This window comes from Varanus komodoensis, unplaced genomic scaffold, assembly GCF_004798865.1.
Source record: "Varanus komodoensis strain SLA01 unplaced genomic scaffold, ASM479886v1 scaffold25, whole genome shotgun sequence".
Lineage (NCBI taxonomy): Eukaryota > Metazoa > Chordata > Lepidosauria > Squamata > Varanidae > Varanus > Varanus komodoensis.
The window spans coordinates 13,662,604-13,678,751 of record NW_025335661.1 but is presented as its reverse complement, the minus strand read 5'-3'; the positions used below and the strand labels follow the sequence as shown (position 1 = coordinate 13,678,751).

The window sequence follows — 16,148 nt, the reverse complement described above, 5'->3', positions numbered from 1 at the left end:
TTGGGCAAGCCTATGGAGCTTGTGGCTGGCCTTGTCGGTCTTGTCTTTCTTAGACTTCTTCGGGACCAAAGAATCCCCTTGCCTGGTGTACTTCCCTTTCTCCTTTTGTTTGAGAGAAGAGGAATGGGAGGAGCGAGTGGTCTCCCAGGAAGCAGCTCCCTCAGATGGTGGACGAGGAAGGTCACCATGGGCAGCAAGCTCGTCCAAGGCTATAAGGGCTTCATCCCAAAGGATCTTCCTCAGCTGATTGTCCCGATTTTTTCGGGCTTGCTTGGTGAACAACTGACAATAGCCGTATTTGTCAGTGTGATGTCCATTTCCCAAGCGTAATTGGCAAAGCTCATGTGGGTCCATCAGAGACATTTTGGCCCCACACCTAGAGTACTTTCGAAAGGCCGTGCACTGGGCCATCGAGAAGAGTGGATAGTGAAAATGGAGTGAATCAAAAAGGATAACAAAAAGGGTAAGAAGTATAAACTTTTTTGTGGGGGGGGGAAGAAAAGATGTAATTGACAATAATGAACGGCTCGAGGCAAAGCGATTGGCGGTCGAAAGAAGACTGGGGAAAATGGCGGGCACTCCGCCCTTTATAGCACTGCAGGGGAGGAGTGCGGCGCTCCCGCCAAAATCCGTTAAAGCTTTTGTATTCTACCCTGTTACAGGCACTGCGCAGGCGCAGTACCCATTATGTGTGATGCACAGAGACCACGAAGAAGAACCATCGTAAAGCAGTGCCTCCAACTCCCAACCTAACTAACCTATCCAGAAGGATACCATGGTCAATGGCATCAAAAGCCATTGAAAGATCTGGGAGAACCAACAAGAATGTACTCCCCCTGTTTTTCTTCAGGCAAGAATCATCCCACAAGGTGACCAAGGCAGTTTCAACCCGAAACTGGGTCTGAAGTCAGGCAGAGATGGATCCAGATGGTCCATTCCTCCAAGAGTGCCTGGAACGGCCCAACCACCACCATATAGCAACATTGAATGGAATTAATTTCCCCTGCCCCATTTCCCAAAAATCACACATAACACCAGCAAGAGGGGGGTGGGGAACACTTTGCATCTATTTGTAAGAGTCGTAACATGCTGATCTCTGGTTGTCTGTACAGATACCACAGACAAGGTATCTGCACAGTTAATAATGGGGTGAGTGATAAAAAAGCACAGATCAACCATTTGTTCTGTCATCATGATCTGATCTCAGTCAAAAGAGTTTCAAGAGTTTTATTATGCCTTTCTTGAACACTGAAGATCACAATGTCATCAGATCAAGGAGATATATATATATGTTTTATTCAAAATAACCCTAAAACAAAGAAAAACTAAAAACATCAATCATCAGAAACATCAGACCTGCGGGGTCAGCCCCACATTTTTAGAAACATATTTAAATCTATACAAAGTCCCATTTCTCTAGCCAATCATAAAAAGAGTCCCAAGTTTGACAGAAATCAGTATCTTCTTTCTCCTTCAATGACAAAGTCAATCTATCCATTTCTGCACAGTCCAAGGTCATTTTTTAGAATCAGTTCGTTGGTGGGTGGTTCAAGGAGCAATATTTTGTTTGATTTCTATTTGCTTTGTATTTGTAAAGGACTGTATTTATTAAGAATACTCTGGGCTGCATCCAAAGATTCTGTTCTTCCAGGGGAAGGAAAACCTGGATGCAACCTTGTGTAGGTTTAAAAATGTCTATTACTATTTAACATGCAAACAAAAACTGCATTTGCATGGACACATCCCCTCCACTTAACCATCTTCTTCTACTCCCATGTGTGCAGATTTATCTAACCTTAATTCTAATACACAGAAGAATTAAGTAAAAATGCTCTAAAAACTAAGCCTTTGTTTATTGGATGCTCTTCACTGTGAAATAGTTAAAAGGGAACTATGGAGGAGGACCATAAGGCAATGTGGTTTTTTCTTCCTTCCCTGTCCTACCCTATTATTCTGCACTGCTGCAACCACAAGAATTTTAAAATAAACTAATTGCTAGGCTCTCTGCAAGGAGGCAAAGTATGGCTATAGTTCAGAAATGTCAAAGCTTGTAACAGGTTTTTATAGATCTGGGATGAATCTCCCACTTGGAACAAGAACATGCATGCGACTTACTTCTGCCTCAATTTCAGCTTGCCTCTTCTCCAAGAGTTTAGCCACAGCCATTGCCCTGTGCTTGCCAGATCTTTTGCTGCTCACGGCCCATTCGCAAAGCAGTGTTACGACAGCTTCATCATTAGGTGCAACCTGTTACATTACAAAGAAGCATCTTACTTAGGAGAGGAAAAGTTGGCTATGAAATAGAAACAGGATAGATACCAATTACTAAAAAGAACAGAAAGTTATAGGTTTACCTAAAAGTTCTATGGCAGCTGCTTTTCAAGCTGGTATGTATGGGTACCTCACTGATTTGGGAGGGAAGGGGACGTGTTGGTTTGGTTTGCTTTTTAAGCAGCACACAGAACAAAAGCAGCAGAATCATGAGCAGTGGATCAAGGGGTGTAACAAAAGGAGGAATGGACAAGAGAAGGGCCAGCTTCAGTTCCAAATTCAGTTCTCAAAATGTAATTCATGCATTTCAAAATTAGATTTTACAAGAAAATCCTCATTTTCATCTCTTTCTGGCAGAATTTATCAGTGCAGGTGTTCTTTTAAATGCAGGTTTTAAAAGTTATAAATACATTGATTTTGCACATAATTTGCTTTACATATAAAACATCTTGATTTTAAAGAGACAAGATTCAGATTGTTTAGCAAAGCATGATGCTTACAGATGCTTTGCAATCTAAAATCAAATGCCAGAGAAACAGAGGGAGAGGAGCAGAGGTGACAAGGGTGGCTGTTTTAGTTTCATGTGTTTGGGCTTAACATGCTTCCATCCAATTATTTTATGGCCCCCACATTCGTGGAAGATTATGTGGGGGTTGACGCTCCTTCAGTGTTCCCCACTGCTCCTTCCTTTCTTTCCTTAATGCAGAAAATCTGTTAAGAAAGACAAGGCCAGAGAGCTGCAAGTGATTCCTTCCGATTACTAGTGCTAGGAACCCTCCATCTGGAAGTACCCTGAAGAGCAACCTAGAAGGGAAAAGAACTAAGGAATGGGGCCAGAGGCTTCAGAAAAAAACAGGTGAGCATTGAAGATGGTTTGGAAAGGCCCAGAAAAGTGACTATTAGGAAGACAGAGGCAGATAGAAAAGCAGTGGGTGGAGGACTTGTTTATGTCAGATGACATACAGTTAGATGACAGAGCGAAGGGTTTGGACAACACTGTAACACCAAGATGGCTACTGAGCCACCCTGGACTTAAAGATGCCTGGGATTCCCTGCTTTGTCTAAGGATCAGACACAGCTGAGGTCCTCCAGCCGTGCCTCCTCATATTTCCCCCTCAGTTTTTTCCACTGGTATCTGAGAGAGCACAATGAAAGCATCGACGGGAACGGGGATGACAGCAGTTGAAGTGTCCTTTTGGCAGCTGTCATCTGCTTCCCCACCCTGTGCACCCTGCTGGTGCTGAGAGAGCAGGATTGCTCGTGCTGCCCCCAAATGCGATCCACACCCCTCAGTTGGCACAGGGACTGCGGGTGCCCCACCATGCAGGGCAGGGAAGAAAACCAGTTCCTGCCACATGCCCGTCCCTGAGTCCCAGGTGGGCCTAGAGAAGGAGGCATAAGCCGGGCAGTGGCACTAGCACCTCTTACCCTGCTAGCCTATTCTTCCCAAACAACACTTGGGACCTGGAAAGGGGGAGGCATGCAGGGCAGGTGAGGGATTGCTCCCCCACAACCTCCTCCCAGGAAGACCTGAGGAGGAGCGCCTCTTCTCCCTCATGCCTGCCAATGCAATGCCAGCAGCAGAGGAGGTGCATTCTCCTGAGCCTCCCACCACATCCCCCTTTTGGCCATCCTGGGAGCATGGCGGGGATGCCCTGCCACTCTGCTTATCTTCCTCTCAAAGCAGCCACTCCATCTCACTTCCTCAAGAGGCAGCAAACCAGCTGGCATCTCCCCGCTCTGTGTGCTGCCTCCCCAACCCTGCAAAAGGGCCGAGCAGGCACCCCGGTAGCTTCTGCATGCTCCCCTGCTGATGGTGGGAGAACAGGATTGTGCACTGAATGCACAACACCAACCTGGACAAATCCTTCCTCCTATCAGCTACTTTGCATTTAGGAAAATATGGCAAGACTGATCCTTTGACTCCAGGGTCAAAATGTTTTAACCCCCTTTGTCCAGCCCAGCAGGCTCACTCTAGACTCAAGGACACTTAGGAAGAAGCAAAACCACCCACGTTTTTAAAAAGTCTTATCTGGAGGGGTATATTAACTTGTAACAGCTTTGACCCAAACATTTGACTAAGTCGTAGCGACTACTGCTAAAATACAACATTCAAATTGGGGTGACAAGTCTGAAACTGCACGGGAAAAAATGGATGCAGGTAATGCCAATGCAAGATGTATGGATCCAATGCACAGAATTCCATTTCCCACATGAGGGGTCAGGCCTACAGCTTGGGGTGACTAAGAGCTGGTGTGGAGCCCTTTGAAGGACACCAGCAGGTCTTGGGAACATTCCCCCTACCCAGAGCAAGAAGTCCTCCGCCACCCAAGAAATGGCAGCACTAGACTCAGTTCTTGCACTGTGCAAGTCAAGCCTGGCATTTCCTCCCCTCACATACTTGCAGTAAGTATCCCTTCCTTGTTTAATAAAGGCCTGAGAAATTGATTTTGTTTAGGCAATGTACAAACAAAGCAAATACAGCAGAAACCAGCTGGCCCTGCTTCGTGGAAGCCAAAACTTCTTAAGCATTCTTATCAGCAGCTGTGACTTCTTTCATCTGATGTGTGAATATTTACAAACTCAATTTAAATTTGTATTTTAAAAAGAACACAAGATGGTATTTGAATACCTGGCAGCAAATTAATAGTCATACATTTAAAAAGAATAGTACAATATTGCATTTTATAAAGTACTAGAACCTGAAGCAAAACCTTTTGTGATTTTTAACCTAGAGTGTAACAAGTTTGTTTTAATAAAGTAACAGCTTCATTATCTTTAGATAAGATACAAGTAAGTTTTTCCAATCCCTGTTACTGACCTTGTAAAGCCTCACATTGAGTAAAATACACACTGTGTGAAACTGAAAAAGGGCAAACAGCTGGTCCTATTTATAAATGAGTCAGTTTTGTTTAAGTATATGCAGCTGCCTGACTACAGCACTCATCCTCATTTGACTCAAGTCCTATTCAGGCATTCCCAACCGGGTTACAGTCAACATGCACAGAGGGAGAGTGTACCAGTTCCAACTTCTCTGTTATGACACTGTTGCCATCTGCAGGTAGAGGCCAACTTTCTGAAAAAAGAGATTCCGCCAACCTTGGAGGATTTCCAGGTGATCTGGAATGTTGGAAAATTGGCATTCTTGCTTGCAAGGACAGCCTTCATGGGCACACAATCAGAACCAGATCAGAAATGCCTGCCCAAGAGAGAATTAACCTAAGCAAGACTTCTGACAAACCATGTGCCACAAACTTAGCTTTTTAATGTGACCATCTTTCTGGAACCTGGCCTTTGGACTGTACTCTTGGATTGTGATATCTTGGGCTGTGTTTGCTTGGATCTATCATCTCCCTGGCTTTGACTCTGGACTGTTAAACAAATGTACCTTGTGCTTCTGGCCCTCTGAACTGCTGCTGAACACCATACACCCATGCCCTGCTCCTGGCGTGCCAGCCATAGTTACCTGCTGCCCATGCCCCAGACCTTACACTTAAAGTAAACATGTGAGGAAAACATGCTAACAACTTTCAAATGTTGCCACTCTCTCACAAAATACTTAACTGAAACAATAGAGCAAGTCACTCTTTGAAGACTACAGCAACTTCCAAGTCTTGCACAAGACAGTTTTGTTGTTTGTTGTATTTGGTTCCTCACGGCTATCTTCATTCATCAGTGCCTTCAATACCCTACCAGCATCTTGTCTTAATATTTCTATATCTCCCTTTACTGATACCTTTCCTACAAATTTCAAAAAAACTAATTATTGGCATTCCAGCTATGAGCATATGGCAGCCTGATCTGCTGGTCTTGTCAATTAGCCAGTCATTATACTGTTTCTCTCACTAATTTCACTCCAACTTGACTTAAAACTGTTTAGTTCGGCTGGCCAGATATACAAAGGGAAAGTGGCTCCTGTACTTTAAACAGTTGTGCACAAGAGAACATTTCAGTAACTGCAGATGAGAATACAGGAGTATTAAAAAAACAAACCTGCACCTGTTGAAGTTCCCTCTTCTACATAGTTAAAGGCCTGTACCTGGTCATCCTACTTCTTTCAATCTTTAGTTTTAATAATAGTAGACAAAATTATCTTACATACAGTTTAAGCAACAAAATTAACCAGAAGAACCTTATGAACCATTTAGTGGTTTCCCCCAAACCCAATTAGATCTTGACCTTTGCAGCATTAGGTCTTAGGAACAGCTTATATGCCTCCTTTCTTGAGGCTTTTTCTAAACTATTTGCTAAATGTTCTCTAGCATCAAACCACCTCCTGTGGCAGGAAGTGGCTTGGTCTCTTGTGCTAGATGCAAACATTACCTACCAATTATCAACTATTCTGAAATGAAGAAACCAGTGTAGTTAAAGATTATATAAATTAGCTGATAATTAAATCTTACATTAAGAACATGGAACATCTTCATGTATGAACTAAATGGCTGTATGCATGGGCTTGATGAAAACCCCACAGTCCACTTTTGGCCAAATTGTGTGTGATCCATATAAATGAAACATAGAAACAGAGCAAGTCCGAAGGGGTCTCCCGGGCTATCTAGTCTGACCCCCGGCTCCAGCAATGCTTTTCCCATGTACTTGCTTGTTGTCTTTGGAAACAGGGATGAGGTACAGACAAAAACAGTACAGTCCAAGTTGTTTATTCTTCCCTTAAATTCAGCTCCTTCCAGATCAGGAAGCAGTAATAAGAATACATTGCTTATCATTTAGCCTAGATGCTCTGAGAAAAAGAGAGCAGGGCAGGCAATAAACCTCATTTCCTGCTCAACAATTTCATAGCTTTTATTGATCCTTTTCCCCCAAGCCAGTTCCAAAGAGTTCAGCACAGCTTCAAAATTCCCCATAGATCAACTAATTTCTAATTCCAAATGAACAAAATAAGGAATGGATTTCTATGGAATAATTAAAGGCACAAATATAACTGAAATACAGCAGAGCATACCTTCCACTGAAAACACTTGTGCTTTGCTTCTGGTTAATCAAATTTAAGAATGCCATGCTACTTGGGCTCATGAGTAATGATAGACACCAGTTTATGGAAGCAGACTTCTTGGTCTGAAATGAATAGGTACTGAGCGATACCAACAGGGTAGCCTTGGTAGAGGCTACGGAAAACCATTTGGGAGCAAGCAATTAACAGGCACCCAGGATATTATCTTCTCCTTCCCAGAACAGGAAACCACTTATAAAACTACCTTCTCACAATAGGCTGTTTCCAAAAAGAGGAAGAAAGGGGGATATCTGGATATTTATTTGGGTATGAGCTGTAGTAACTGCTTTGCAATGGATACTATATGTTTTTTTTTAATCAATGCTGGATTTTTCTCTGTATACACAAACTAAAAACTAAATGAAACTCTGATATTCCGCGCAGTGAACTTTTCTTTACTCAGGGATGAGTCAATGCAGAATAAGCTGCATGTGTTTGGTGTGTGTGTTTTACTACAGACACACACACTTCACTGGAAAACTTCAAAGCATTTTTCTAGTAAATGCACAGCAGGAAAGGGGAAAGGTTGATATGAATAAATTTCTTTTTTACTCAAGAGACTAAAAGCATCTAATTCTTAAACTTTCACAACCAACTCTCCCACAATATGAAATAGAACTGCACCCTTTTTTTAAAGTTTGAAACATAGAAAAGGCCAAACCTAGCTAAGGACAAGTCCAAGTCAAAGATATGCCTGATTTCATACAAGCTACCATGAAATGCAGACTTTGTTCCTGGTGTGTATTTAACAGAGGTTTGGAAGAACAACCTCCCCACTCCGTAAACACTTTGCATAAGTAATGCATTGGAACATCATATTTTTTCTACAGAATAAAATGTAGATGCAGACTGTTACTACAAGAATTTAAGAAGATGGCACATATTCTACTCAAACCAAGTTAGTAATCTAAAATATATTGACCAAGGTAACTTTTCAAATTGTATGAACAATCACTCCAATTTTGTAAAGCTTCTCAGAGCATAATAAGTAACAATTTAGGGGCTGGATATCTGAAGGAATTTCTCCTTCCATATACACCTGCCCAAACCTTGCCGAGGTCCTTCTCTGGGACCCCTCTTTGAAAGAGGTCAGAAGAATAGCTACTTGGAGAAGGGCCTTTTCAGGGGTAGCACCCCAGCTAGGGAATCTGCTCCCCACAGAGATATGCCTGGTGCTGACTCTATTTTAGCACCAAGTCAAGACCTTTTTATTCGCCCGGCATTTAAACGGTTGAATGTTTTTACCATTTTCAATATATATTGTATATTAGGATTAGTGCTGTTGTGAATTTAGCAGTTCTGTTTTTTTCTCTGTAAGCTGTTCTGAGATCCTGACTGGATATAAGACAGGGTAAAAATGTTTTTAATAAATACTCATGCATGTTTAGACAGAAAACAGTTTTTTCTGTTTAAACTTGCATAAAATTGTACCTTTCCTCATTCAGATAGTGCTGTGAGCCTAGATTACTACTGCATTTGGCAAAGTTATAATTTGCTTACTCTATGTGTGTACATGGGAAACTTAAAGTGATGTATCCAGTTAAATGAAAGCCCAAATGCAATCATAACTCATACTTTCCTAAAAGAGCAGGTTGCTTACCTGTAACTGATGTTCTTCAAGTGGCCATCTGTGCAGTCACACATATGGGTTCTGCGCCTGCACAGTGCCTTTGTCCGGAAGATTAACAGCTAATGGTTTTTGGCGGGAACTCTGCTCCCCCTCCCCTCAAGCATTATATGAGGAGCGGAGTGTCCGCCATTTTCCAGTCTTTGAAAGACCGACGTTTGTTCTTATAATAAGGTTTGTCACAGTATGACAAGATAGCCAAATTCAGTAGTGGTACGACACATAGCAAAGAGATCATAGTATCGAAAGAAATAATCGGACCACCCATGACACCAAGCAGGATCGGAGGGTGGGTTGTGTGACTGCACAGATGGCCACTCGAAGAACATCAGTTACAGGTAAGCAACCTGCTCTTCTTCGTCGTGGCCTCTGTGCATCACACATATGGGTAGAATAACAAGCTTACCCCAACTTCTTCTTCCTTCTCTTCTCCCCTCCTATATTATTTATTTACTTATTTTATACTGATAATTTTAATTTTATATTATTATGTTTGTAACTCAATGTATTTTTTGTATTTTTGTATTTAATGGTAATTTATTATGTTCTATTGTATTTCAATGTATTTTATTGTGTTGTAAGCCGCCCCGAGGCTTCGGCAAGAGGCGGCATAGAAATGTCATAATAATAAAAAAATGGAGGAGGGAGGTGTCATCAGTGAAGGACAGAAGAAAGGACAGCTCTGCCAAAGGAGCAATCCTGCCTGGCGTGGACATCGAGTCTATAATGTCTGGCGAAGGTACACGGGGTAGCCCAAATGGCCGCCCTGCACACATCTTCTATTGGGACCCCTGATGCAAAGGCTGAAGAAGCAGCAACAGCTCTTGTAGAATGACCTCTTGGAGTAGATGGCAAGTCCAACTTAGCTAACTGATAAGACAGGACAATTGTATTTACTATCCATTTCAAAAGACGTTGTGAAATGACTGGACAGCCTCGGTCATGTTCCGAATATTTCACAAAAAGTCTATTGGAACGCCGAACAGACTCAGTCTTGTACCTATAAAAGGCTAAGCAACGTCCAGCATATGTAGAGATCGCTCTATCGGATGCAAAGGGGTTGGAAAGAATGCCGGTAAAACAATCTCCTGTTGCATGTGAAACGAAGTAGCGACTTTCGGAAGGAAAGACGGACCCAGCCGAAGAACCACTTTTTCCTTATGAAAATTTAGAAAAGGGGGGTCTACCCAAAGGGCGCAGAGTTCAGAGGATCTACGGGCTGAAGTCACTGCAACAAGGAAGGCAGTCTTCCATGAAGCAAGGCGTAGATCGATCGTCGCCATGGGTTCAAAAGGTGATCGAGTCAGCGCTTGTAAAACCACCGAAAGACTCCAGGTGGGCATTAGAGGTCTTATAGTTGGATGGAGATTACTCAATCCTCTCAAAAATCTTTTAATCAGAGGTTGAGCAAAAATGGAGAGACCATGTATAGTTCCCCGGTAATGTGAAATCGCTGCTGTATAAACTTTTATGGACAAAGGTTTGAGTCCAGACTGATGCAATTCAAAGAGAAACTGAAGTATCTGTGAAACAGAAGCCGAGGGGGCCGGAAACGAGTGTAAATTGGCAAAGTTAGAGAATCTCTGCCATTTTGCCACATACGACTTCCTAGTAGATGGTCGTAGCGCAAATTCGAGAATATACTGTAGGTCTGGGTGTAGACTCTGCTGAGCAGGAATGGACGGGACGGTTGGTGGTGCCGATACCAATGTATCGCAGCTGGTCATTGTATCCTCCATGCAGTCAGTTTCAGCGACAGCAAGTCTGGGTGGCGGATCATGCCCTCCCTCTGTGTAACAAGGTAAGGAAGAAGAGGGAGTTGGAGAAATTCTTGGGAGACGTGAAGGAGAGTTGAGAACCATGGCTGGCGTGGCCACCACGGGGTGATCAGTAGCCCTGTGGCCCCTTCGTGAATGATCTTTGCCAACACTCTCATGATGAGTGGGATCAGAGGGAAAGCATAAAAAGTCATATTTGTCCAGGGATCATGAAAGCATCCCCGAGCGAGTCCTGACCCATCCCCGCTCTGGAACAATAGGCCGTGCATGCCCTGTTCTGTTGTGTGGAAAACAGGTCGATGTCTGGCTGGCCCCATCGGTGAAATAGCATGTCGCAAACCCGATGGTCTAGCTCCCATTCGTGTGACCACGACATATGTCTGCTCAAGAGATCTGCATCTGTATTTTCTGTGCTCGCAAGGTGAACTGCTAGAAGAGTGATACCTCTCGGTATGCACCAGTCCCAAATCTGCATGGCCAGGCGGGCTAGTTTCCGGGATTGGGTTCCCCCTTGTTTGTTCAAATAAAAGACCATCGCCATGTTGTCTGAGGTCACCTGGACGACCTGGTGTAGAAGCACATCCTCGAATGATTGCAGGACTTTGAAAACGGCAAGAAGTTCCAGAAAATTGATATGGTTCCTGCAATCCCAGTGTCTCCATATCCCCTGGGTATGTAGATCGGAGCAAATTGCTCCCCATCCCAGCAGGGACGCCTCGGTGCCGAGGGTTACTGTAGGGTACCGGGGTCGAAACAGAACGCCTACAGTCAGATTGGCTGGGACTGTCCACCATAACAGGGACTGAAGAACGGAAGCTGGGAGTCGAATCCGTTTGGTAGGTGGATCTGTCTGTGGTCAAAACATTCCGTTGAAGAACAGTTGAAGGGGACATAGCCTGAGTTTGGCATGCGGAACCAAAGCAATGGAAGCAGACATGTGTCCCAACAGGCTCTGAATAGACCGGGCGGGGATGGTTCTTGCTTGTCGAATCTGAGCAATGCACTGAGCAATCGCATGCCGTCTGTCCTGAGGAAGGAAGGCTCTTGCCAACGTCAAATCCAGCCGGGCTCCGATAAAGTTGATCATCTGCGTAGGGAGAAGGGAAGATTTCCGTTGATTAATACAGAGTCCAAGATCGTGCAATAGAGCACATGTAAACTCAACAGCAGACGAAAGTCCTGCTTCTGTGTTGGAGACCAGCAACCAATCATCAAGGTACAGGTATATCCGAATTCCATGTAATCGAAGGTGTGCACAGACAGGAGCCATACACTTCGTAAAAACTCTTGGTGCAGTGGCTAATCCAAATGGTAGCACATTGAATTCATAGATTTCAGAGTCCACCACAAAATGAAGGAAACGCCTATAACTTGGATGTATTGAAATATGAAAATAGGCATCCTTCAGATCCAATGAGGCGAACCAATCCCCTCTTCCCAGCAACAGGAGAATACTTTGAAGTGTGGTCATCCAAAGCTTCTTTGGTGTTATGAATCTATTGAGAGCTCTCAAGTCCAATATTGGTCTGAGACCCCCATCTCATTTCGGGACCGTAAAGTATCTGGAATAGAACCCGTGGAATCCCTCCGATAACGACAGTCGACGAATAGCTCCTTTAGCAAGGAGTTGGTGAATCTCATCTAATAGTACCAAGGAAGTCGGAGTATAGCGGATAGGATTCAGTGATGGCACAACATCGAATTCGATTCCATATCCGTGCTGAATGATAGATAACACCCACCCATCAGATGTGATGGACTCCCAAATGGAGATCCGACTCTTCAGTCGATCCCCAAATGAGTGGGGGGAGGGTAGAGTTGGAATGAGAGGAATGGTTCGCTCGTCGCATCAGCGCTGTCGTCTGTCCGTATCAAAGCAGCGGCGGCCCTGTTGGAAGCGCTGGGGTGGTTGTTGCCTGCGACACTGCTGACATGGATGCGGTTGCTGTTGCCGAGGTGGAAATTGTTGACAGTACTGTGGCCATGACCATGACCACTTACGTCGGGGTAGAGATTGCAATTCCATTCAATGGGCGGTCATCCTTGATTCGTGGATTTTCTTCAATTTGCCGTCCGTCCTCGCATGGAAGAGACCGGAACCGTCAAACGGCATCTCCTCAATTCTCCGCTTCATCTCGTCCGGAAAATTGCAATTACGCAACCAGGCGTGTCTGCGGAGGGAAATGGCACCGACCAGCGACCTCGAATCAGAGTCCACGTGGTGCCTTGCGGTGGAAAGCTGTTGCACCCCCACTTGCATAGCTTCCTTAACAAAAGTCTTAGCAAGTTTGCCCTGGTTTCCCGGGAGGGTATCGATGATGGCGTCCAGGCGTTGCATAAGGAAATATTGGTAACGCGCCAGGGTTGCTCATAATTAGAAATTTGTAAACCAAGGCCCGAAGCTGCATATACCCGGCGGGCGAGGGAATCAACCTTTCTGCCCTCTTTGTCACGAGGCGAGGTGTGTCCACGGGCTTCCCGACCCTGCGAGGATTCTACAACAACCGAATTCGGCTTGGGGTGATGGAGAAGAAATGGGATGTCCTCTTCCCGCACCCGATACATGGACTCGTATTTACGAGAAGTCGGTTGTGGGTGAGCTGGGAGGTCCTTTGGCTGGGTCATTGCCTGCCGTAAGGTCGTAACAAACGGCAAGGCAATAGATGTGGATCGTTCACCCCTGACCACATCATAAAAACGATCGGTGCTCAGTCCCAGCTGTTGGTGGGCTTCTATATCGAGCAATCTCACCAGTCTGGCCATCAGATCATTAAACAATATATACAGTTCCTCGGGTGACCCCGGGCCCTGAGAAGCAACCGCTGCATCCGGCGAGGTTGAGTCAGCCTCAGACTCGTCGGATTCCATCCAGTAGGGGGGTGGTACACTGGAGAAAGAATCTCCTGGTGACTCTGATCTGCCACTTTCTTTAGATGGGGCCTCGGGGCATCTCTGTGCATTGAACGGAAACATTCCCGAGGCTCTGGTGGTGAAGATTGTCCCCTGGAGGTCGGATAATAGGCTACGGAGTGGTACTCTTCCCGTCTCGGAGCAGAGAAGCACCTGGAGTGGTACCAATCATCAGACCTCACATCTGAGGAACGGCTCCTACGGCTTCTCGGAGGGGAGATGGCGATCTCAGTATCCATCGGGATTGGAGGCATCGGGGTTGGTGATCGAGCTCTAGGTGGAGAATCTCATATTTCCCCATCAGAGATGGAACCACGCCTTGAATCCAGAATGGGTTCGGCTGTCGGTCGGCGCGGTGAGCCCGGTGGGGTAACCCTCATAGCCACCTGGATGGTCGGGACCGAGGGGGTCGGTTCCGAAGCAGGGATTGGAATCGAGGAAGAGGCCGAGCCCAAGTGGCGGTGTTTTGCCTGCTCGGGGTTCTTCGGCTTCTTAACCGGCTTGCCCGTCTTATCTTTCTTGGCCTTCTTATGCACAGGATATTTATCTGAGATGCTTTCTTTTTTCCTTTTCTTTCCTCAGGAGGGAAACAGACTGGTTGGCCATGGTATGAGCGCTTTCTTCAGAAGGGCATGAGGGCGGAGCAATGGAGGAAGAGGCCGGGCGTTGCGGCAGGTTAGCCGAAGTTGGACGGCCTTCGGGTGGGGCCACAACAATGGAAGTCTTAGCCACCAGCCGGTCCGATTGGAGGAGAGCCTGGTCCCATAAGAGTTTGCGGAGGCAGTTCTCCCTGTTCTTCCTCGCCTGTTTAGAGAAGGCCAAACAATGGCCGCACTTATTGGTTCTGTGCCCTTTCCTCAAACAAAGGAGGCACAGATCATGCGGGTCCGCGGTGGGCATTTTGGAGCCACATTTTCCGCACTTGCGGAACGCCGCCCGTTGCGCCATCATAGAAAGAAGAAAAAAGGAGATAGTAAAGCAGGAAAGTGATATTTTTGGTTTTGTTTTGTTTTTTATAGGAACGATAAAGAGGAAAAAATGGTGCAAAGTTAAGAAGAAATATAAGTGAAGTACTAACAACAAGAACAAGGGATACAAACTTGGTAGGAAAAAGGAGAGATTTTCGAACAAGCAAGAAGGTAAGTAATAATCTTAACGAGAGCAAAGCGGCACGAGGCACAACGAACAGCGGTCGCAAAGACTGGAAAATGGCGGACATTCTGCTCCTTATATAATGCTAGGGGGGAGGGGGAGTGGCGTTCCCTCCAAAAACTGTTAGCTGTTAATCTTCCGGCCAAAGGCACTGCACAGGCACAGAATCCATATGTGTGATGCACAGAGGCCACGACAAAGAAATCAGCATATCACATCATGTTTAAAAAGCTGGTGCATAAGTGATATCCATAGAACTACTATGGAAAACATGTTTCAGCTTTCTCTTTAGTTCCTTTTTTCTGATCTAGAAAAAGCTGCCATCTAGTGGCTCAGATACATTTTTTTCAAAATGTTATTTATCTGTTACAGTTCTATACCACTCAATAGATGGTGCTCTATGCATGGTTCACAATTAAAACCATAAATTAAAACATGAAAAATATAAGAATTTAAAACTACAATATAAAAGCACCTCCCAAAAGCCTTTAGTAGTTAAGCAAAGATTTAAAATGTAGCATCATATTTAAAACAACAGAAATGGAAAGACCAAATGCCTGGAAAAATAAGGAATCTACCTAGTGCCCTAGCATCACACCTAGCCTACCTTGGTTAGGTAGATCCTAGCCAAGCATCTCAGGGGCCTCATTCCACAACTGAAGTGTGCTATTTGAGGGTTTTCTCCATATCTCTTCCTGGCCCAGCTTGTAAGCAAACATGAACCATTCTGAAAAGCTCCACTGGACAAGACTAAGATGCAACACTGATGGGAAAAGGTTGATTTTTTTCCATCATTGCCATGACAGAGTGTCTATCAAGGAGTACATGGGCTCTATTCAGAGGGATAACACTTTGGCATGATTTTGTGAATTATCTGAGGCATCGCAGATTTCCACAGAGTGACCAAAGCTTCAACAGGAGCACCAGCCATACCAGCAGGAAAATCTTCCAGAGATATATGGAATTCATATCAGGCAAATCATGTTAATGGGTCCCTCACACCTGCAGAGACTGAAAGCCTGCCAAGAGTCATGATCTCAACAAGAAGTGATCTGACCATTTATTCCTCCATGATCAACATCCTCTGCCCAGTCAAGTAAACCAAATCAAGGATGTGTCCTCTTACATGTTTTTGTTCACATAACCCTGTGGTTGTCAAGGTGGTCATGGTGTCTTGAGCCACCCAAGATCCATCAGTGTCTGCATGGAAGTTAACACTCCCAAGGATCAATTCTAGGGGTCCTCAACATTGAATCTGAGATTACCTCTGTCAAGTAAGGAGACTGGAGAGAAGGGACAGTAGCAGAAATCCTAATCTACCTGGACATCCAGCAGAAAGTACAAACACAAATAGACAAGAAACCTGGGGAAGAAGAGAGAATTCCTGTAGACCACAGCAATT

General features: G+C 44.7%; 1 protein-coding gene across 1 annotated transcript in view; it reads right to left on the bottom strand.

The window, feature by feature from the left end:
- The window catches only part of MED12L (mediator complex subunit 12L), a 204,382-nt gene that overhangs the window by 147,156 nt on the left and 41,078 nt on the right, over positions 1-16,148 (bottom strand). The window contains exon 11 of the mRNA XM_044432963.1: positions 2,116-2,247. Coding sequence (XP_044288898.1) covers positions 2,116-2,247 — 132 coding nt within the window. The remainder of the gene's footprint in view (positions 1-2,115; positions 2,248-16,148) is intronic.